Source organism: Corythoichthys intestinalis, chromosome 1, assembly GCF_030265065.1.
Source record: "Corythoichthys intestinalis isolate RoL2023-P3 chromosome 1, ASM3026506v1, whole genome shotgun sequence".
In the NCBI taxonomy this organism is placed as follows: domain Eukaryota; kingdom Metazoa; phylum Chordata; class Actinopteri; order Syngnathiformes; family Syngnathidae; genus Corythoichthys; species Corythoichthys intestinalis.
Window position 1 is genome coordinate 21,962,234 of NC_080395.1, and position 22,585 is coordinate 21,984,818.

The window sequence follows — 22,585 nt, forward strand, 5'->3', positions numbered from 1 at the left end:
ACGGACAATATTGCGAAATGCCATGACATTCAATGACTTTTTGAAAGATGTATGAGTAAAAAAATGGACTATGCAACACTAACATGCTAGACTGTGCGTTCTGGGCTGTTGCGGGACAGGTATCGATAAGCATTTGCTTTTTTCCCGTCTTCCTTTGTCTGTCATCGTCTTTCTCTGGGCAAATTATTCCATATTCTGTGTCAATGTTTCTCCTTTCTGGCCAAACTATCCCACAATCTGTAATTGTCAATGATACTGATGATGATAATGACAATAAATTCATTCATTCATTCATAACATTATATTTATACTGATTTTCCAATTTGTAAATATGTTGTGAAAAATAAATAAATCCTGTTCAATGGAAAAAAGTTTTTTTAAACCCATACATTTCAAAATAACACATTTTAGAGCTATAATTGTAATACCGTGATACCGTGAAACCGCAGTATTTTTGCTTCAGGTTATCATACCGTCAATATCTCATACCAGCAAATGCCTACTTACCACTGCCACAGCATTGGATGCCAGAAGCTCCTCGGGGGTCATGGAGGTGAAATAAGCAATGTTGGTCATTGTGTAGACTAGCGTCACCAAGGGGATGGAGATGTAAATGGCGCGGGGCAGGTTCCTGTATAAGTAGTATGAAACCAGTTTAAAGACATTGTTGGGGGTTTTCAAGGTTGGCTATGTTTGCTTGATTTAAGAAATATGGATTTTTTTGTTCCATTTGCAGACATTCTTTTTTCTTAAATTATGTAAGACGTACTTGCGTGGCTCAACCACCTCCTCCGTGACATAGTTGAGGAAGTTCCAGCCACTGTAAGCGAAGGACGCCTGCAAGAAAGCCAGCGCTATCTGGCCCACGGATGGTTCTTGACTGAACTCAAAGGCCACGCTAGGCACCAGAGCATCGTAGTATCCTGGACACAAAATGCGGGAACTTGGTCAACCATTGTCCCAATTGTCAATAAGTTTGATATATGTATTTTTAGAACATATAAAAAATGGCACTTCTGATCTAAAAAAAAAAAAAAAAAAAGGTGCCGAAGCAGTGTTGTTTTTGGCAGCTCTATAAATGTTTTTCTTAGCCTTAGTCTTTTGGATGAAAATATTTATTAGTCTAGTCCGGAGGTCGGCATCTTGTGTTTTGAGAGCCGGATGCGGCTCTTTAGCGCGGCCCTAGTGGCTCCCTGGAGCATTTTCAAAACTGTTTGAAAATGGAAAAAGATGGTTGAGGGAAATATATTTTTTGTTTTGTTATGGTTTCTGTAGGACAAAAAAATGACACTAACATTCTTAAGGTTTTCCAATGCTGTAAAAATGTGTAGAATAAATATTACATTTCAACATGTCTGAAAATTTGCGTCATAGTCTGCGACAAACGTTTCTATCAGCAGGGCGGCATGCCAGGCAGGTGGCTATTGTAAACAAACCGGCAGCCGAGTACCCAGTTGGAAGTGAGAGAAAAAGTAAGATTCCATTACTTCTGAAGAACTTAGAGGAGTGCAAAAATAGATTTAAGAAGTGGATTGCATCGGCAAACTCCACTACTGCTGCATGTTTTGTTGCAACCTGGGAGATAATAAATCGTGGAAAACCGTTCACAGATGGTGAGTACAAGGATACATTAATCAACATATCAAAACACCTATTTGCAGACTTCAAAACCAAAACCGAGTTAATAAAGAAAATCAAAGGCATGCCCAGATAAAGGGCATGTTATGCACGTTCCAGTTTATTGTTTTTCAAAACCTCAATATAAAAATGACATCAAAAATCGGATTTCTTTATTGCATTTCTATAGTTTCATAAAAGCAATGAAACAATTCATTAATACTGTAATGAAGTTAAACTTGAGGTGGCATCATAACACAGAGTAGTCACGTGGTGCGTTGGATGCACTGCAGGGAAAATAAAAATTAAATCATAAAGGCTCATTATGTATTTTTAGCTGACTTAGTCATTTTGATAGTAGGCTAATATAGCAACTACAGATACATATAGCACATGTTCCCTTCATTATTAGGCTTATTTAAGGATTTTTTTTTTTTTTTTTGCAGCTCCAGACATATTTATTTTTTTGGTCCAATATGGCTCTTTCAACATTTTGGGTTGCCGACCCCTGGTCTAGTCTTAGTCATATTTTAGTCATTTCAAAATGTGCTAGTCTTCGTCTAGTTTTACTCAACGAAATCTCATACAAATTTCGTCTAGTTTTAGTTGACAGCTACTCAAAATGTTTTCGTCTGTAAAATTAAAAAGTTTTAGTCCAAAAATAAATAAAGGTTTCCAACAATTTCGAATGAACATAGACAGACAAGCACATATTGTAGCGTCTACAATGACAATGCCAACTTTGTGATGATAATACACACTCAAGAGGAAAAGCAGTATCGGTACCTTATTTTTTATTAAACCCACCTAGAAACCACGACTGTATGTAAAAAAAAAATTTTTTTTTAAAAAGCGTTTCAGAGGATGCTCGCCCCACCACAGTTGATGCTAATGCGAACGCAAATGCTATCTTAACGTGTTACATTTAGTGTGTGATGATCACTTAGCACACACCCTTAAAGGCTAAAGCAACATTGCGTATTCTCTATTGCTAAGATAAGATAAAAAATGTAAATCCCAAACAAGCAGGATGGAGCACAGCCTAGCTTCAATGTTAAAACACATCCTAAACTCCGGTGAGGAGAGTGAGGGAGAGGCGCAGCACATCTCACATGAGTAACACGACCCAAACACTGCTACGTATCTACCATGCAAGCTGACGTACTCTACAGTCCCTGACAAAAGTCTTGTCGCTTATCCATTTTATAGAAACAATTGCTAATAACCTTACTTTTAATTATTCAATGGGTTTCAGAAATGGCTCATATGAAAGCTAAGACCCTCCCAAATGATGTTGAATGTACAAAAATAATATTTGTTTCACTGAAAAAAGATTTATCATTTCATGAAGACATAATGGTCAAATTTTGGCAAGACAAAAGTTTTGTCGCCTGCAGAAAGTAGTGTGAAAATTGAACAAAAATGTACTTCAAATACAAAAATATGTTACATTAACATAAGCGAATTAAGTTGTGGTGCTGCGAGATCCAAATTTAATATTTTGTATGACTTCCATGGGCTTCGGCAAGGATTCATACAATTTATTGATGAAGTCATCAGGAACATAAAAGAAAGCAGTTGTGCATGCCTCCCAGAGTTCATCAACATTCTTGGGTTTCGTCTTCCATGCTTCCTCTTTCATCCTGTTTATGTCTGGTGACTGGGCTCGCCAGTCCTGGAGGATCTTGATCTCTTTGCCTTGAGGAACTTTGAGGTAGAGATTGAAGTACGCGATGGAGCACCGTCCTGCTGCAGAATTTGTCCCTTTTTATGGTTAGGAATGTAAGAGGCAGCTAAGATTTGTTGATATTTCAGACTATTTATGTTGCCTTCCACCCTGCAGATCTCTCGCACATCCCCATACTGGATGTAACCCCAAACCATGAATTTGGTAATGATGTAACCACCAAACTTCAATGTTTTCTGAGTGAATCTCGGATCCATGCGGGCTCCAGTAGGTCTCCTGCCGTATTTGTGGCGACTGTGGTGTAATTCAATGGAAGATTCATCTGAAAAAATCCACCTTTTGCCACTTTTCCAGCGTCCATCCCTTTGACAGGCTGTGGGCCTTGGCAAATGCCGCACGGTTTTTAAAATTGTCTGCACCCTGAGAGATAAATAGTCAAATGGAAGACGAAACCGAAAAATGTTGATGAACTCTTGGAGGCATGTAAGACTGCTTTATTTGATGTTCCTGATGACTTCATCAATACATTGTATGAATCCTTGCCGAAGCCAATGAAAGTCATACATAATATTATATTTGGATTTCACAGCACCACTACTTAATTCGCTTATGTGATGTAGCATATTTTTGTATTTGAAGGACATTTTTGTCTTGCCAAAATTTGACCTTTATGTCTTCATTCAATGATAAATCTTTTTTCAGTGAAACAAATATATTTTTGTACATTCACCATCATTTGGGAGGGTCTTAGCTTTCATATGAGCCATTTCTGAAACCAATTGAATAATTAAAAGTCAGGTTATTAGCAATTGTTTCTGCAAAATGGATAAGCGACAAGACTTTTGTCAGGGACTGTATGTACAATATGAAAATGCCACGCATTGTGAACATAGACAGAAACTAGGTCGCATTTTCGTCGTTTGTTGTCGTCTCGTCAAACGAAAACTGGCATTCGTCTCATTATATTCTAGCCTCGCAAGCTACGTTTTTAGCCCGTCGTCGTCATGAAAACATAATTCGTCGAAGAAATGTTTTTGATATCGTCATTGTTGACGAAAACAACAATGCGCCAAACGTAGAGGAATGAAGCTCTTTAGCCTTAGGATGGTTACCTCGGCCGATTTGAACCAGTCCCACAACGATGATGAGAACCAGAGCCAGCAGTTTCCCCACCGTAAACACATCCTGGATTCTTGTTGCCCCGCGCACACTGTAGCAGTTCACCCATGTCAGGAAAACTGCAACAAAAATGGTTGTAAATGTTATTCAGCGTTTTATTGGTGACGTTGCTGACTTCAAAAGTCATCCTTGTATGTTTCTTTGTGCTGAATGAATGAGAAAGGATACCATCACCGTTTTCTCTGCTGAACTTGCTAATGCTATTGCAAGTTAGCGTGCAGTAGTAAACAACCGCCTCAACTGATTGTCTATAATCTCAAAATATATTCGAAGTATCTAAACTTGCAGTCATGTTCACGATATGTGTGTCCTTGCAGTTTTCAAAGGGTTATTAGCCCACAAGTGTGCAACTTTTTTGACTTCATGCCCTTTCCGCACTCTTTCTCACAGGGGGGCGTTCTAGTGCATCCATCAAGGGGCACAACTTTTCCTCCCACCACTCAAACTGCTTCCGCTGTGAATTTTTGGCTGCAGCTTTGCTGTGAGACCGAGCTGATGAACAACCCCTCCGCTGCCCCCCTATTTTCTCTCCGCTGTAATGCTGCAGAGTCCCCCTTGCCTACAGCGTCCGTCTTTCCGCTGACTGGAGGGAGGCGCCAGGCGTCATGGAAAGTGACAGCGCAGGTAAATCTGTGTGCCAGTGGGAGCTAAAAGTTCAGCAGCAGAATACTAACATTTTTAGAGTGCTGTGGGCTCTTATAGGGTTCCTATTCTTAGAAAAAAAATGAGCAAGGCAGCAAGCTCCCAGGCCTCTGGTAGATGACCCGAGCTTGATATGAACAGCCATCCACCCTACAAGGGGAGATGGGGGGATGGGTGAGGAAGGAGTTTATTTAATGTACAGTGGGATGAAAACGTATCTGAACCTTTTGGAATTCATCACATTTCTGCATAACATCACCATCAAATGTGATCTGATCTTTGTCAAAATCACACAGATGAAAAAAATAGTGTCTACTTTTTCTAAAACCACCCAAACATTTACAGGTTTTCATATTTTAACGAGGATAGTATCGAAACAATGACAGAAAGGGGAAAAATAAGTCAGTGAACATCACATTTAATATTTTGAATTCATTCTTCCATTGACGATTGCAAGTTGTCCAGGCTCCGAGGCAGCAAAACAGCCCCAAGTCATGATGCTCCCTCCACCATGCTTCACGGTGGGGATGAGGTGCTGATGTTGGTGAGCTGTTCCATTTTTCCTCCACACATGACGTTGTGTGTTACTCCCAAACAATTCAATTTTGGTTTCATCAGTTCACAAAATATTTTGCCAAAACTTCTGTGGAGTGTCCAAATGCCTTTTTGCGAACATTAAACGAGCAATAATGTTTTTTTTAGACAGCAGTGGCTTCCTCCGTGGAGTCCTCCCATGAACACCATTCTTGGCCGTAGTTCTACATATAGTTGATGTGTGCACACAGCTATTGGTCTTTGCCAGTGATTTCTGTAAGTCTTTAACAGACAATCTAGGGTTCTTTTTTACCTCTCTGAGTATTTTGCCGTGAACTCTTGGCATCATCTTTGGTGGACAGCCACTCCTTGGGAACGAAACAACAGTGCTAGACTCCATTTGTAGACAACTTCTCTGACTGTCGATTGATGAACATCCAGATTTTTAGAGATGGTTCAACGATCAACAATCCTTGATCGCAGGTCTCAGACACCTCTTTTGACCGAGCCATGATGCACATCAGATAATGGTTCTCATCAAGACACGTCTTACCAGGTGTGTGTTTTATAGTGGGCAGGGCAGCTTTAAACCATTCATCAGTGATTGGGCACACACTTGACTGAAATTTTTTGGTAAAAATTGGTTTCAATTTCTTTTTAAGTCTCCTTAGGCATAGGGTTCACTTATTTTTCGCCTTTATTTCATTGTTTGCATGCTATCCTCATTAAAATATGAAAACCTATAAATGTTTGGGTGGTTTTAGTTAAAGCAGACACTGTTTTTACATCTGTGTGATTTTGACAAAGATCACATCACATTTGATGGTGATTTCATGCAGAAATGTGAGAAATTCCAAAAGGTTCAGATACTTTTTCATACGACTGTATATACAGGTAGTCCCTGGGCTACAAACGAGTAACATTACTATGCGGGCGACGTAACCTGAATTCCCGCGTTAGTCGGAGTTAATCCTTTAAGTACCCCTAAATATCTCCAAAATCTCAAAATAACTGTCCAAAAACATGTATTACACATCATATTAATAAAATAAGGTAAAAAAAAAAAAAAAAAAAAAAAAACTGTTACGCGACCGGTGACAAAATGGCAGACGAGACACTGTTACGTGACTTAAAAAAAAAAAAAAAAGCTTTTGAGACAAAATGGTGAACAAATTAACCAGCAGAACAGGGCTGTGTTTATTTATTTATTGTTTTTGCTACTCATTTAACTCAATGGCTGCCATTGATGGCACTAGATGTCCAATTCATTTCAACTGGGAGGGGCGAATGAACGTTTGTTTATCCGGTACTCCCAGTCAGAATGGGTTGGACATCTAGCGCTGTCAATGGCAGCCAATGAGTTAAATGTGTAATGGCAAAAAAATAAGCATAGCCATGTTCTGCTGGTTAATTTGTTCAACAGTGAGGCGCACTTTACCTTATCACTTGAGCACTTAAGAGCATTTACAAAAATCATATATATTTGCAAAAAAGCAATGAATGGTTGGTTCAGCCCTTACTCTACTGCTACATATGAAGGTGAATTCCTTCCGTGGAATGTGGTCGTTAAAGTAGTAGTAAGAAAGCTCTTGACCTTTTTCTTCTCTTTTTTTTCATGTTGCTGCTGTAGACGTGTAAGAGCAATTTCAGTGAAAGATGTCACATGGCCTGCATTCCTGCAGTCGAAGTTGACACATACTTTGATGCGTGACTGTGAAACACCTTGAAATCACTCTTGAGTAAGAATTTCCCACAGCTCGAGACAAAACGCTGTGGAATTTCATAGTACAAGCGGATTGACTAAAAAAATATAAAAAAAAAAATAATAATACTTGAAGCAAATAAATAAACCCCAATTAATGAAAATTGGATTAAGCTACTCACGGACGCAGATGGTGGCCAGCAGCCGGGTGGCGGCGTATGGCGTCACGCAGTTTTGGAAAGCCGGCTGAAGCACATAGTTGGCGAAAGTGAGAGCGATGACAGCCAGCGTGGTCGGATACATGATTAGCACGGCGCTCCATAGCAACAGGAATCTAAAGCACACAGAACAAACTACACTAAGGGATTTATGTGTAAAATAATACTGTTACGTCAGACCTTATTTCAGGAAGCATCAAAGAAAAAACTATGCAGGTTTGCTTTTTCGTTAGCTTTTTTTGTACATAGGAGCAACATCATGAATGCTGATTTAAAGCAACACTAGCTAACTTTTCAACCTTTATAAAATATTTTCATAACATTTGTGATATGTCGACTGACAACACTAGTAGTATAATGGCACCTCTTTTATATCTTGAGGGGGTCTGGATCACTTTCACCCACATTAATTAACTTTGAGAAGGGTGGCGGGAACCCTGCCACACACAAAAAAAACCTACAAATGTGCTGACTGCTTTATGGCATACGTCACTTTCCCCATGCATTACAAAGGTGGAAGTCGATGCTAACGCTTTCGCGCGAATTCTGCTAAATGGCAGAGCCTCACCCCACCATCAACCCGTGTTTAGCCACACTAAGCCACACGGTTGTTAACGTCATAAGCCATCTGCAGGTGACCATTTTGATTTACGACACTATGCTGGTGTGCGCTGGTCCTCATGGGAAACACAGCTCTGGTCCTCATGGGAAACGCTGTCTTCCTTAAAGAGTATGTCATGCCCTGGGAAAATGTTAATATTCCATCATTTATCCATAAACACATGCCTTTTGTATTCATATCATGCCACTTTGTGTAATTACACACAAGAAAATGAGAGAAATTTGGCTCGATTGTCAAGCTAAAACGACCGGCGCCCGAGATCTGGCAGATTGTGTGTGTGACATCATTACAAGTGAAGAGAGTGCCACCGGCCACTAGAGGGGCAGCGCCTGTCTGCATCAATATAATTCCTTCTAGTGAGGGGAGAATTAGCGGTGTTTTGAGCTGTTTATGCTGTTGCATTGTGTTTGTCCTGCACATATTCCAGGTTCCCTCATGAAGAAACACCCCTCGTTGTCAATAAAAGAGAATTCAGAATTGACAGTGAGGGGTGTTTCTTCAACAAGAAAAAAGGCTCAGTGCTTTAATACTGAATGGCGGCGATGATGGCAGACAATTTCGTTTCTAGTTTCAGCGACGAATCCGACATAGAAGGACGTAACGAATGTTCATCTAATGGTGACGAGGAGGGTTACGAAGCTTTAATTGGTGTTTTAGGTTACCAATTTGAGCCCAAACGAACGCCAATGCAGCGTAATGAAACGGTCATTGAGGGGAGCAATGACACTGATGAAACATCGGCAGCAGATCGTGTGGGAAACAACGAATGATATTTTTTGCATTTCTTTTTGTGAAGCTGATACACCGTGACCGCAAAATAAAGTAATGTATAGAATAATTATCATTTATTGCGCTATCATAGTTTTTCGCACTGCCAACAGACACAAATATGAATGGGATCAGAGGATTTGTTCTATATATTTTACGAGCGATAATTTATACATGTGTCCAGTCCTGTATCCAATGCGTGATATTTTTTTATTATAAAAGAGTACTCACTCTGGCCATTTCGAGCTTGGCTGCTCCCCTCCTTTGCTTAGCTTTAGCCTCCTTTGCCAGTCATCATCCTCTTTCTTGATATCTCGGGACATTTAGGTGGCTGATGTATGGTGGGCACCGTATCTGCTTTGAGCAGCAATCATGCAGCAAAACCCGATTTCACTTGTCCATAGTTCAAGAAGCTTTCAGGTGGAAAATAACAGAAAACCGTGCCGGAGGCTGGGTCTAGAAAATTAGCCCTCTTTGCACGGACGAACTTTACCCATTGTCTGCGTAGTCCAGCCTTTTTTTTTTCGCGTTCGGGAACTCATGGATACTATATTCCGATAAATAGCTATTTGTACACCACATAGCACAGCAGTTTTGAGCCATTTTAGTGATGTTTTGGTCAAACAAACCCGAACGCTACTCTCTCGTCGATAAAAAACAATGGCACCTGGCTCTGCCTCGACTGTCAATCACTTGTTGTGACGTCGCCGCCCCATTCGGCTGTTTCCAGAACACTTTCGGAAATGTTGATCTATTTTCGATAATTGCTCATTAATGTGATTGATTTTTTTGTTAACTTTATCAATATTTGTTATCTTGGCACATAACGGTTCTATTGATGTCTCACACCCCCTTTGCCGTTACATACCCTTTAAGGCAAAACACTACCGCTTTTGACCACCGGCGTCGCTAAAATCAACTAAAACGTAAAAAGAAAGTGTTGCTTTATTGCAGTACTTCTCAAATAGTGGGGCGCGCCCTGAGCGATGCCAGGGGTGGTGCATGTGACCTCGGGGAACATGTTTTTTTTTCTCTCCGTACTAGAATAAAGTGTACTTGCACATACACTCAGTGGGTGGCAGTGGCGCTCTCATTTTCAGAGTGCGTGCAGTATTTTTGAACTAAGCAAGAGCACACAGAAAAGAGATATGAAGATCTGTGCGCCGTTTTCGAAAGCCGTTTTCCAGCCAAACTCACACAGCGACCCTCTGTCTTCACCGGTTGTCACGTGTCCGCTCAAGAAGTACCATTTTCGGCTTGGGATCGTCACGACGATCGCCCTCACCTACGGTTCTCCCTCGGCCGCCTAGAATGCGCTTTTTTCGGGCCGTTTGCCTTTTGGCTTTGAGTTTTAATACAGTGGGAGATGAGGAAAGACCACTGTTTACTGTATCTAAAAATGATTATAGCGGACAGCCGGAAGCCAAATCAATTAAGACGCCACTTAAAGACATTGGACCCCAATCTCATTGCTAAGCCGCTTGATTGTTTTTCAGCAAAAACGTGCCGAATATTGCCAACAATCGTCCCGCTTTGTCAGTGTTATATCAGTAAACCAGTGAGCACTGTTAGCATGCTCAGTACAAAATAACCCCACACCATTACAAAGGAGATGATACTGTGAGTATCAAAAATAAAATCTGTCCTTCTGTCCAAAGACACTTTTTTTTCTTCTACTGTATTCAGTTGAATTTTTTCGCATATTGTCCTCCTGAGTTAATGTTTCTAATCAATTTGAATTTGTTCTTATTGACTGATTTTACCACATTTTATTATTTTTCAGTAATAAAATGGTCAAAAAATGTACCTTGAGTGTATTTTTACAGTTTGGATGTGACTTTTTTTTAAATTCAGGCAAATTGATGCGCGTTGTCTTTTTTGTTACAAACTAAACAAATTATTATAAGGTTATGTTACTTTTTAATAGAAAAAAGGACACAATGTTAGGCAGAGGCGCACTTATAATAGTAATTTTATTGACAAATGATACTATTTACAGTGGCGGCAGAGAGTTTGGGGGGCGCGAAACATTGACGTCTTCCTTGGGGGGGCGCAACAGAAAATAATTGAGAAGCACTGCAGTAAGCGGACTTAGTTGCCACATAATATAGAACAATTAAGAAAGCAAAAAAGAGGAAAGTGTAAAACAAATATTAGTAAATGTCTATAAAAATGACCACAAAATAAATAAATCCATACATTACTTGGAGTATACTACTAAATAATAGATATGAAAACACTTATGGTACTACAAAAGTAGTAGACACAACCGCTACAAAAATAGAAAATTACAGTTTAACATTATAGTTTAAATAAAGGAAGCTATTCAACAACACAAGTGATAAAAAACATCACCAAAAAAATGTTTTTTTCAAGGACCACTAACGAATACAATGTACTGTATGCCAAACATGAAGTGGCTAATCAATTTTCTGTCTAAGCAAGACTGTATAATTTCATTAGCTCAACCCAAGTACTTTTGGAATTTAGTGAGGACTCGACTTGATTTGCCCAAAATTGTTTTCAACATGAGCTTAAAGGTAGCTCCCACATACGCAAATCATTGAAATCCAGGAGCGATTGCTCGAAGACTGCAAGGGAAGCTCAGCTTCCCCTAAAATGTCAAAAAATAAGTAATAAAATGAATTAGCTTCTTTCTCACTGCTTAGGATGAGGCTTACTTATCGTTCATTCGTGCAGCTTCATAGTCCTTGAAACAGTGTGGACGCTGCGAATCTCCACAGCCGAGAGTGCATTGTTCCACTACTGCGAAACAAGACGAGTCATTGGCTAAAGGCTGGGTTTGTCCCACCCATCGAACGCTGTGCATCTCTGAAGGTCTATGAGCAGTGGGCGGGGCTTGGCTGGCCTGGGCGCTCTGCTTTTCTACATGATGATTGGATGATCAGTTTGAGGCTGAATCCCTTTTTGATTGACAGCGAAATGAGCTTTTGTTGTTTAACATGTGCGGGAAGAATTTTTCATTTTTAATTCCGTTGTTCTGAGTTGAACTGGACACTTTCCTAATCATCCTAGCGAAACTTTCTTCGTTGAAAAACGACTAGCGAAAAAAATCAAGCTCCTATTTCTGGTGGTTGTTCTCTTTTGTAGCTGCTTGTATTTGTAAAATGATTTCTGTCATTCTACAGTCCCTGACAAAAGTCTTGTCGCTTATCCATTTTGTAGAAACAATTGCTAATAACCTGACTTGTAATTATTCAATTGGTTTCAGAAATGGCTCATATTAAAGCTACGACCCTCCCAAATGATGTTGAATGTACAAAAATATATTTGTTTCACTGAAAAAAGATTTGCTTGAAGGACTGCATCCATGCGGTTCGGCAAGGATTCATACAATTTATTGATGAAGTCATCAGGAACATCAAAGAAAGCAGTCTTGCATGCCTCCCAGAGTTCATCAACATTCTTGGGTTTCGTCTTCCATGCTTCCTCTTTCATCCTACGACATGCTCAATGATGTTCATGTCTGGTGACTGGGCTGGCTAGTCCTGGAGGATCTTGATCTTCTTTGCCTTGAGGAACTTTGAGGTAGAGATTGAAGGATGTGATTGAGCACCATCCTGCAGCAGAATTTGTCCCTTTTTATGGTTAGGAATGTAAGAGGCAGCTAAGATTTGCTGATATTTCAGACTAATTTATTTATTATTATTATTATTATTATATTATTTATGTTGCCCTCAACCCTGCAGATCTCTCGGGTGCAAATAATTAAAAAACCAGGTGGCATTTGCCAAGGCCCACAGCCTGTCAAAAGGATGGATGCTGGAAAAGTGGCAGAAGGTGGATTTTTCAGATGAATCTTCCGTTGAATTACAGCACAGTCGCCGCAAATATTGCAGGAGACCTACTGGAGTTCGCATGGATCCGAAATTCACTCAGAAAACAGTGAAGTTTGGTGGTGGCAAAATGATGGTCTGGGGTTACATCCAGTATGGGGGTGTGCGAGAGATCGCATGAATGCAGTCCTTCAAGCCCATGGGAATCATACAAAATATTAAATTTGGATCTCACAGCACCACTACTTAATTCACTTATGTTATGTAACATATTTTTATATTTGAAGTACATTTTTTGTTCAATTTTCACACTACTTTCTGTAGGCGACAAAACCTTTGTCTTGCCAAAATTTGACATTTATGTCTTCATTAAATGATAAATCTTTTTTCAGTGAAACAAATATATTTTTGTAGATTCAACATCATTTGGGAGGGTCTTAGCTTTCATATGAGCTATTTCTGAAACCAATTGAATAGTTAAAAGTCAAGTTATTAGCAATTGTTTTCTACAAAATGGATAAGCGACAAGACTTTTGTCAGGGACTGTAGTTTCTTTCCCTACCAAGCAGCGGGTGGCGCTAAGCCCCTTTACCGTCACAAAGCACTCACAGGCGGACACACTTTGAGCTTAACCTCCTTGAAATGCCAGCATCCACCACTGCTGACATCACAGTCTTACCCGACGAGCCCGCCGAAGATCTCCGTCACGTATGAGTAGTCTCCGCCCGATTTGGGAATGGTGACGCCCAGCTCGGCGTAGCACATGGAACCCAGCACACAGATCCCTCCTCCACACACCCACACGATGAGCGACAGTCCGACTGAGCCGGCATGCTCCAAGACGCCTTTGGGGGACACGAAGATGCCTGAACCGATGATGTTTCCTGAGAAAGGGAAGCAGACTTGATCAAAAACCAGAAAAGATAACTCGACATCATTTATTATTGGCGGAAAACACTTAGGTGATTTGAAGTTCCCCCAATTTGGCCAAATGTCAAAATTGTCCTATATGCGTGTGTGATATATCATTGGAAAGCTTAAAATCTCAATTTTCTGAGGGAAGAGAAATTTTGAACAGGAGGGCATTTAAAAAAAAAACAAAAAAAAAACATTTTTTTAAACAGCAAAACCCTAACTGGAGGTGAGAGCACGCGAGAGCAGAATTAAAGACGCCATGGTTTTAACGAGGTATTATCGCGTACTTACCTTGTTTCGATCCAAAAACTCCATGTAGCATGTATCACCGAGTGTCAAGACACAGATGTGAATGGCCACAGCCGGATTTTGGGGAGATTTTATGGGTGAAACATGGTAATATAACAAGGGTCGCGATGCAGAAATCGCAGACACCAAGGAGTGGTCGAGATGTTCTTTTTCATATATTTACCCTTTTAAACATTTGTTTTCAATTTTTCTTTCTTTGGATCGATTATTTATCAACTAAAATATTGGGGAAAATGTGACAGTAATGAAAAAAATTCAATTAAGGAATAGTTATGATGTAGATATCCGTGACTTTTTTACGGACGCCAATTTTTTTATTGTGACATAATTTGTTTAAAAGTTTAAAATATGCGAGTGAATAATTTTTTTAAGATTTTTTTTTTTTAACTAAATATTAGACATCAATTAATGATTCTAAGCTAAAAATGACAGCCATTTCGAATAATAAATACGATTACTTAGCTTCTTTTTATAGCTAGGTTGAAACAAAAGCGGTTGCGCGATGTCTGTAAACAGGGGTTTCCAGGGTAAAAGAGACAATAGTTCGGGGACTTAATGCGCCGTGAATCTGCTATGGCAGCATATAGACATATTGTTCTATCAAACGCAACAGTTCTTTTGGCTTCAAATACAGCAGTTTATTTGCAAGAGCAGAAACTGCTTTTTCAGCCTTGTCTGCGTTTTCTGCCTATTATTATCATTTATATTATTGCTCATCTTGAGCTATGATTGGCTGGCTAGGAGTTCAGGGAAGTCCCCCCGAAAAAAATCACAGCTCATTTAGAATGAAAATTGTAATGAGGGAAAAAGTAGTGTTACACCGATACTAATATCGGAAGGGGCCCCAATACAGCACAAAAATGCAAGTATTGGTATCGGCGAGTACTAAGAATTAATGGACCGATGCCGTGAAATGTGTACACTTAGTTTCTAAACGCCACCGGTTGTCGCTCTTCCCGCTGATTCCAAACGCGTTCGAAGACAAGAACACATTTTTTTGAATACTTTTTTGCAAGATGGAAAATGAAAGTCAAGGAGAGGAATTTTTATTCTTCCAATTAAGCATTCATATTTTCGATGTTACCGCCTATATTTCAAATGGTGGCTAAACGTATACCATAATTTTCGACCTACAAGCCGCTACTTTTTTCCTCCGTTTTGAATCCTGCGGCTTGTAGTCCAGTCCGGCTTATTTCTTGATTTATATGGGTTAATAGGTAACACTTTTTTGACAGCAGAGTCATAACACTGTCATATGACCGTCATAATTATGACATGACACTATCAGGGGCATTACTGAATGCTTATGTCATTGTCATCCGGTAAATTATGTCACTAACTCCATTTATGTCCAGCTTGACTCTTTAACATCCTTTCAAAAGTGAGATAATTTGCCAGATAACACTAAATGACATCTGTTATAAGCATTCATAAATGCTCATGACAGTGTCATGTCATATTTATGAAGGTCTAATGACAGTTATATGGCGCCACTGTCAAATAAAGTGTTACCAAATACCATAACTAGCACACTGACATTGACTTAAGCATCTATAAAGATGCTGGCTTTGTTAGAAGGTAGTAAAATTGGGGGAAAGTAGGCTAGCAAACTTGTGTAATCTTGTAGCAAGAGTGATTAGTACATGAACTAAGCTAACGTGCTAATGTAACAGTGCACTCACAAAGTTTGATGGTCTAATGACAGTCATATGGCGCCACTGGCAAATTATGTCACTAAATCCATTTATGACCAGCTTGGCTCTTTAACATCCATTCAAAAATAAGATAATTTGCCAGATAACACTAAATGACGTCTGTTATAAGCATTCATAAATGCTCATGACAGTGTCATGTCATATTTATGATGGTCTAATGACAGTTATATGGCACCACTGTCAAATAAAGTGTTACCAAATACCATAACTAGCACAATGATATTGACATAAGCATCTATAAAGATGCTGGCTTTGTTAAAAGGTAGTAAAATTGGGGGAAAGTAGGCTAGCAAACTTGTGTAGTTTTGTAGCAAAAGTGATTAGTACATGAGCTAAGCTAATGTGCTAATGTGACAGTGCACTCACAAAGTTTGATGGTCTAATGATAGTCATATAGCGCCGCTGTCAAATAAAGTGTTACCAAATACCATAACTAGCACACTGATATTGACATAAGCGTCTATAAAGATGCTGGCTTTGTTAAAAGGTAGTAAAATTGGGGGAAAGTAGGCTAGCAAACCTGTGTAGTCTTGTAGCAAAAGTGATTTGTACATGAGCTAAGATAACGTGCTAATGTAACAGTGCACTCACAAAGTTTATATTAGTCTTTTTTCCTGTTCACAAACATTTTTAAGCAGTGTCTGACCAAGCCATGACAGCAAATATTTTATATTCAGGAAAGCATGCAGTAATTTAGTACTTATAAAACAAACTATTTATAACATTTCTCCCAAAAAAAATGTGGTACCAAAATTGGCTGATACAACACAGCCAGATATCAGTATCAGGAGCAAAAATGGTATCAGTGCAACACTAGAAAACTAAACACTAGTAAACTAAATAAAGGACACTTGATAAAGTAAATGCTCTGTGGGTCAGATTAAGCAGCAGTTGCAAGTCGAAGGAGTTCCTAGGTTTAAATGGGAGTCGAAAAGTCGTGTTTTGCTTTTAGCATAGTAATGGACTTCCCTCTAATTCACAACCAATGGGGCTGGTTCGATTTATTACCTTCCCCTTCTTTGGCTCCCTCCCATCCTTCTTGAGTCCTAGGAATCGGGATGACTATCCTTCCACCTACTGGACACTTTTTAGGCTTTAGTTCTCGTCCCACCAGTCGCCCCCTCTTGACACTTTCTCACGCCTCTTTAATTGACTGCACTGTAAAAAGGCTGGGCTGTTGATGTCGATGTATCACGACAAACAGAATGAGTATTGAGGTGGGCGGAGCAAACAAATTGGGACTTGGTTAGCGGTTGGTTGTGAAGCTAGCAATGTTTCTTTAGAAGAATAAAAAACGAAATCCTTCCAAGCCAGTTTACCTCATGTAAAAACAATTACTCATAATAATTGTTATGACCTTAGTACTTTCAAACAATGTATGGTGGATAGTCATTCCACGCATTAACTTAAACACAGAAGCCCTTCTATAACTATTTTCATTATTTGCCGTCATTAAGTATACTGCTCATAATGAGACACTTTCCTAGATCAGCGATTCCATTTCCCGCTCTATGGTTGTCATCATATTTTTCTGGTAGCTACCAATAAACTGCTTTTGTCCCTTTGATGTTTACATCTTTCTCAATGGAAGTACTACCATGGTAACCGTAACCAGTAATTGGCCCTATGGGGTCCATTATAGTGCAGCTTGAAGGGAGGAGCAGCTAATTTACAAGTTTTGACTTTCTATTTAAAAGACAACAAGCGCTTTTATTTAATATTTGCTAATCAGTGCTGTGTGGACCAGTGTTTTGTTTTTGTTTTTTTTTTGGCGGCCCTTTTAATTTTCGTCTTGGTCTTAGTCTTTTGGATGATAATATTTATTAGTCTTAGTCATATTTTAGTAATCTAAAAATGTGTTCATCTAGTTTTTGTTGATGAAAACTCAAGACCAATTTCGTTTAGTTTTTGTCGACGTCTACTAAAATAGTTTTCGTTTATAAAATTTAAAACATTTACTGCCAGAATAAATAAATAAACAAAGGTTTCCAACTAGCACGTATTGTGTCTCCAAGGACAACCCTAACTTGATGATAATACACACTCAGCAGGAAAAGTGCGTTATTTCCAAATAATCACACCCACCTGGACGCCACAAATTGAATGTAAAAAAAAAAAAAAAGTTGTCCAAGAGTTTCAGAGGACGCTCGCCATTAAAATTAGCCTAATGCGAATGCAATGCTAACGCTACTAGTTACATTTAGTGTGTGACAACCACTCAGCACAGACCCTCAAGGCTAAAGCAACATTGTATATTCTACACTGGCTAAGATAAAAAAAATTTTTTAAAAAACAAATCTTATCATCTGTGCAAGCCTGAATGGAGACTGAAAATGACTCACTGGTCAGTCGAGGGGGTGCAGCACATCACATGAGTGACACAGCCAGATACTGTTACATGCAGGCGAACTACACATTAAAATGTCACACACTGTAAAATGGGGCGAAAGGAAGCTATCGAACTTGTGTAGTCTCCTAGCAAAAATGATTAATATATGAGCTGAGCTAACGTGCTAATGTAACAGTGCACTCATAAAATTTACAGTATATTAGTCTTTTTTCCTGTTTCACAAATATTTTTAAGCAGTGTCTGACCGAGCATCGAAAGCAATTATTTTACATTTAAGAGAGTATGCAGTAACTTAATACTTATAAAACAAACAATTTTTAACATGTTTCTCAAAAAATTTATCAGCCGATGGCAATACTTAGGAGCCAGGTATCGGTCGGTATCAGGAGCAAAAAATGGTATCGGTGCAACACTAGAAAAATGTAAACTAAATACAGGACACTTGATGATAACTTGATGATAATACACACTCAGCAGCAAAAGTGCATTATTTTCAAATAATTATACCCACCTGGACGCCATGAATTGAATGTAAAAAAAAAAAAAAAAGAAAAAATTGTCGAAGAGTTTAAGAGGACGCTTGCCATTAACATTAGCCTAATGTGAATGCTATGCTAACGCTACAAGTTACATTTAGTGTGTGACAATCACTCAGCACAGACCCTAAAGGCTAAAGCAATATTGTATATTCTCCATTGGCTAAGATAAGAAAACAAATCTTATCATTTGTGCAAGCCTGAATGGAGACTGGAAATGACTCACTGGTCAGTCGAGAGAGCACAGCACATCACATGAGTGACACAACCAGAAACTGTTACATGCAGGCTAACAACACATTAAAATGTCACACACTGTGAACATTTGACTATTGCGCATTTTCGTCTCGTTCTCATCTCGTTAGATGACAACTGGTATTTGTCTCGTTCTGTCTCCCAAAGCACGTTTTTAGATCGTTATTGTCTCATCATCGTCATGAAAAAAAGTTTTTGTTGACAAAATATTTTCATTATCGTCATCGTTGACGAAAATAACACTGGTGTGGACCTTAGATGTCTTCTCTGCTTTTGTTAATAAGGACCTCTTATCTGTTTTCAGTTAACAATGCTGCTTTAGGTAGATATAACAATGCTGCTTTAGGTAGATACTCAAAGATGCATGTAAATGAACTAATTGTCCACCCTTGACGGCGGTAGACGTCTAATCCATTTGAATTGGGAGGGAGCCTGCCACCCTCTCAATTTAAAAGGATGGACATTGTTGGAGGCAGTCGTAGTTCATTTGTTCGTTTTCAATTCAGGTGAGACGGCTAGACTGGATTGCTAGATAAAAGACTGGAGGCAAGAGATTGTTACTGCGCAGTTTTAATTTCAGAAATTTCTGGGTGCATTCAATGACAGAACAAAAGCTGTGTGGAGGAATGCACACTGAACAGAGAGCTCGGCGTTGCTTATATGCTGTACTTAAAAGGAGGTGTGTCTGTTTGGTGATTAACACATCATGCAAGATAGGTCATGAGCCTTGCTGGTTGGTAGTTAAAAGTCCATGATTATCTGAGGCAAAACTAACTGTCAGCGGTTTTATATGGAAAACAACTCCATTTATGGACATGATTGCATTAAGTGAGATGTATACTGACTTCAACATCTACGAGCGATAAAGTAAATTCACGTCATTGGCAGCCAATGAATTAAAGTAGCAGGAGCAGACGATCAAGGATTTTGAGTTCATGTTTACATCAGCTCATATCACCTTGCATCAGAATTAACAAACTGCAACGCAGTTTGACCTGAAGTTGGACTTCAGCTCACCAGAGTTTACTCATCAAGACTGGAGTCTAACTAGAATAGGAGCAAGCTCATTTCCAAACATGATATACGATTGCATGTCTCAGAGAACTAAATGCAAATACACAGCAGTGAATTATTCTAATCCTCAAAAATGCAAATAAACCCACGCTAGTCGCGGTAACACATTTACAAGGGTTATTTTATAAGAAATGACATCATTGCTTTGGTGCAGGCAGCGTAAGCGTGGGTGCAAGTGTTTGTCTCTGTCCAGAGGGCTACATTCAGACTGCAGATAATAATGCACAAATTTGATTTTTTTTCTCATGTCTGATCTTTTTGTGTGGCTTGACTGACCATTGTGTGTATCCTCTGAACATAACGGCCCTAAAGTGAGTCACGTGTGTAGAACATCAATAACAAGACAATCCCTCAATTGCCTTTGATTTGTTTTATTTGCCCAAATACTTACTAGCTGTAATACTTTGCATCTCTCCACTGCTCCTCTGTTCCATTCCCCATGTTTGTTTAAGATTCAATTTCACCGGGTACTGAGCAATTGAGGTCATTATTGCATGAATTCCAGTTTTGGGTCACCAGACTGTTCAGACTGCAGTCACATTCCAAAAAGGCTATTCCATGTCTATGGTAAAACCAAGTGGCCTAAGTCGGATTTGAAAATATCAGATTTGGTGTGAATTGGCATGTTCAGACTACCATGTAAGAATCTCACTCGGTTCAGAGGCAAACAGATCCAATTTGGGTAACTTCAAGCTGCGGTCTGAACGTAGCCTATGTGCTCTATGATTGCCTGCTGAGCTGTTTAAGGTAGTTTTGGGCGATATGAAGATATACAAAGGCAAAAACACTAGTGAATCATGTATCATCATAAATTATTTCTATCGTCACTATCGTCAATTTATATGACATATTATAAAAATTCACTGTACTCAGCTGAAAGTTCTTAAACCAATGATCCGAAACAGCAGTTAGATCTGTCTACACCAGCAAACCAGGTGTGTGATAAATCACCACACAACACATACATGTGGTGCATAAATAAATCAAACAGTAAACAAAAGTCACTACTATTACACTGGAAAAAGAATCAGCCACTAACAATGACAAACACATAATTAACTTTTATGAAGAACTTTTTTCAGCAAATACTAAAAATAGTATAGAATACAACTTTCTTTGTCATTGCAACAAGTACAACAAAATTGCAATAGCACCAAAATACACGAAATCATGGCATATCCTTATCGTAATATATAATGTCCCAACAGTGATAGATATTTTTTCCATATCGCTCACCACTATTTTAAGTTTAATCCACGTGATGCCAGAAGTCAGCTGGGATTGGCTCCAGAATCCCACATCCTTCGTGAGTATAAGCGGTACAGATTATCATGGCTTTTTAAATGCTTGAATTCACATAGTTGGCTATCTGGTGTTGCTGTCAAGTCATCAAGATAGAAATTACACAACCACGTTTGCGTGCATGAAAATGAACTACTGTATAATTTTCACTGTATTTCATCTCTAGAGGCACGCGATGGCCGCCTCATCATGCCACATAAAAGACCACAACCCCTGTTGCGTTCTCAGCATCTTCGAGAGTCCGCTAATGATGCGGCACCAGCAGAAATGAGCATTCATGCCTGTCCCGTTCACTTGTGGAGGCTATGTGAGATGTTGCGTAATGGCTGTATTGTCTTTGTTATGTCATAAACTGCTCCCCAAACACTCCCCAACCCCCAGTTAATCTTCCTTTGTACGTTTACAGCGTGGTTTGGTGGTGCATGTGTCTATGCATTCATGTTTATTTGACGAAAGTTAGCAAACTTGTTTTGACGAGCTCCAGGTGGAAAACTGATTCCCTCCACAACCATTTCCATACTAAACATAAGGGTGTTTGATGTACAGAGATTTGACAAAATAATGGAAACGCCTTAAAAATAAATCAACAAATACGATTTTAATATAGTGTAGGTCCGCCTTTTGCGCCAATTACAGCCTCAATTCTCCGTGGTATTGATTCATACAACTTGTGAATTGGTTTCCAAAGGAATTTTAAGCCTTCTTCAGTTAGAATACCCTCTGACTCTTTTAGAGACGATGGCGGTGGAAATCGACCTCTTAATTGAATCTCTAAAACTGACCATAAATGCTCAATAATGTTGAGGTCTGGGGATTGTGCCGGCCATACGAGATGCTCAACTTCATTAGAATGTTCCTCATGCCATTCTTTAACAATTATGTTCATTCATTCATTCATTTTCCATGCCGCTTATTCCTCACGAGGGTCGCGGAGGTGCTGGAGCCTATCCCAGCTAACTTCGGGCAGTAGGCAGGGGACACCCTGAATTGGTTGCCAGCCAATCGCAGGGCACAAGGAGACACACAACCATTCACGCACACACTCACACCTATGGACAATTTAGAGTGTTCAATCAGCCTACCATGCATGTTTTTGGGATGTGGGAGGAAACCGGAGTTCCCGGAGGAAACCCACGCAGGCACGGGGAGAACATGCAAACTCCACACAGGAAGGCCGAAGCCCGGGATTGAACCCTTGATCTCAGAACTGTGAGGCAGACGTGCTAACCACTCAGCCACCGTGCCGCCGGTCAATTATGTTCAATGATTATGAATTCCAAAATGTTAGGTGTTTCCAACCTCATGCGTACTTGTAGTTCGGTGTAAAAATTCAACCCATCAAAGTAAAAGGACTGAATTGCTT

At 39.4% G+C, this 22,585-nt stretch overlaps 1 protein-coding gene across 3 annotated transcripts in view; it reads right to left on the bottom strand.

Moving 5' to 3' along the window:
- Nucleotides 1-22,585, bottom strand: part of slc7a10a (solute carrier family 7 member 10a) — a 48,619-nt gene that overhangs the window by 16,305 nt on the left and 9,729 nt on the right. The window contains exons 1-6 of one of the 3 annotated variants that reach the window (XM_057848104.1): nt 16,714-16,968; nt 13,446-13,650; nt 7,544-7,695; nt 4,417-4,542; nt 770-923; nt 508-631 (exon numbers count right to left, since the gene is read on the bottom strand). In XM_057848104.1, the coding sequence (XP_057704087.1) occupies nt 508-631; nt 770-923; nt 4,417-4,542; nt 7,544-7,695; nt 13,446-13,531 (642 nt within the window). In that variant the 5' untranslated portion in view covers nt 13,532-13,650; nt 16,714-16,968. Of the gene's footprint in view, nt 1-507; nt 632-769; nt 924-4,416; nt 4,543-7,543; nt 7,696-9,200; nt 11,012-13,445; nt 13,651-16,713; nt 16,969-22,585 lie in introns of those variants that run through there. The other 2 variants (XM_057848089.1, XM_057848097.1) reach the window with 2 other exon arrangements.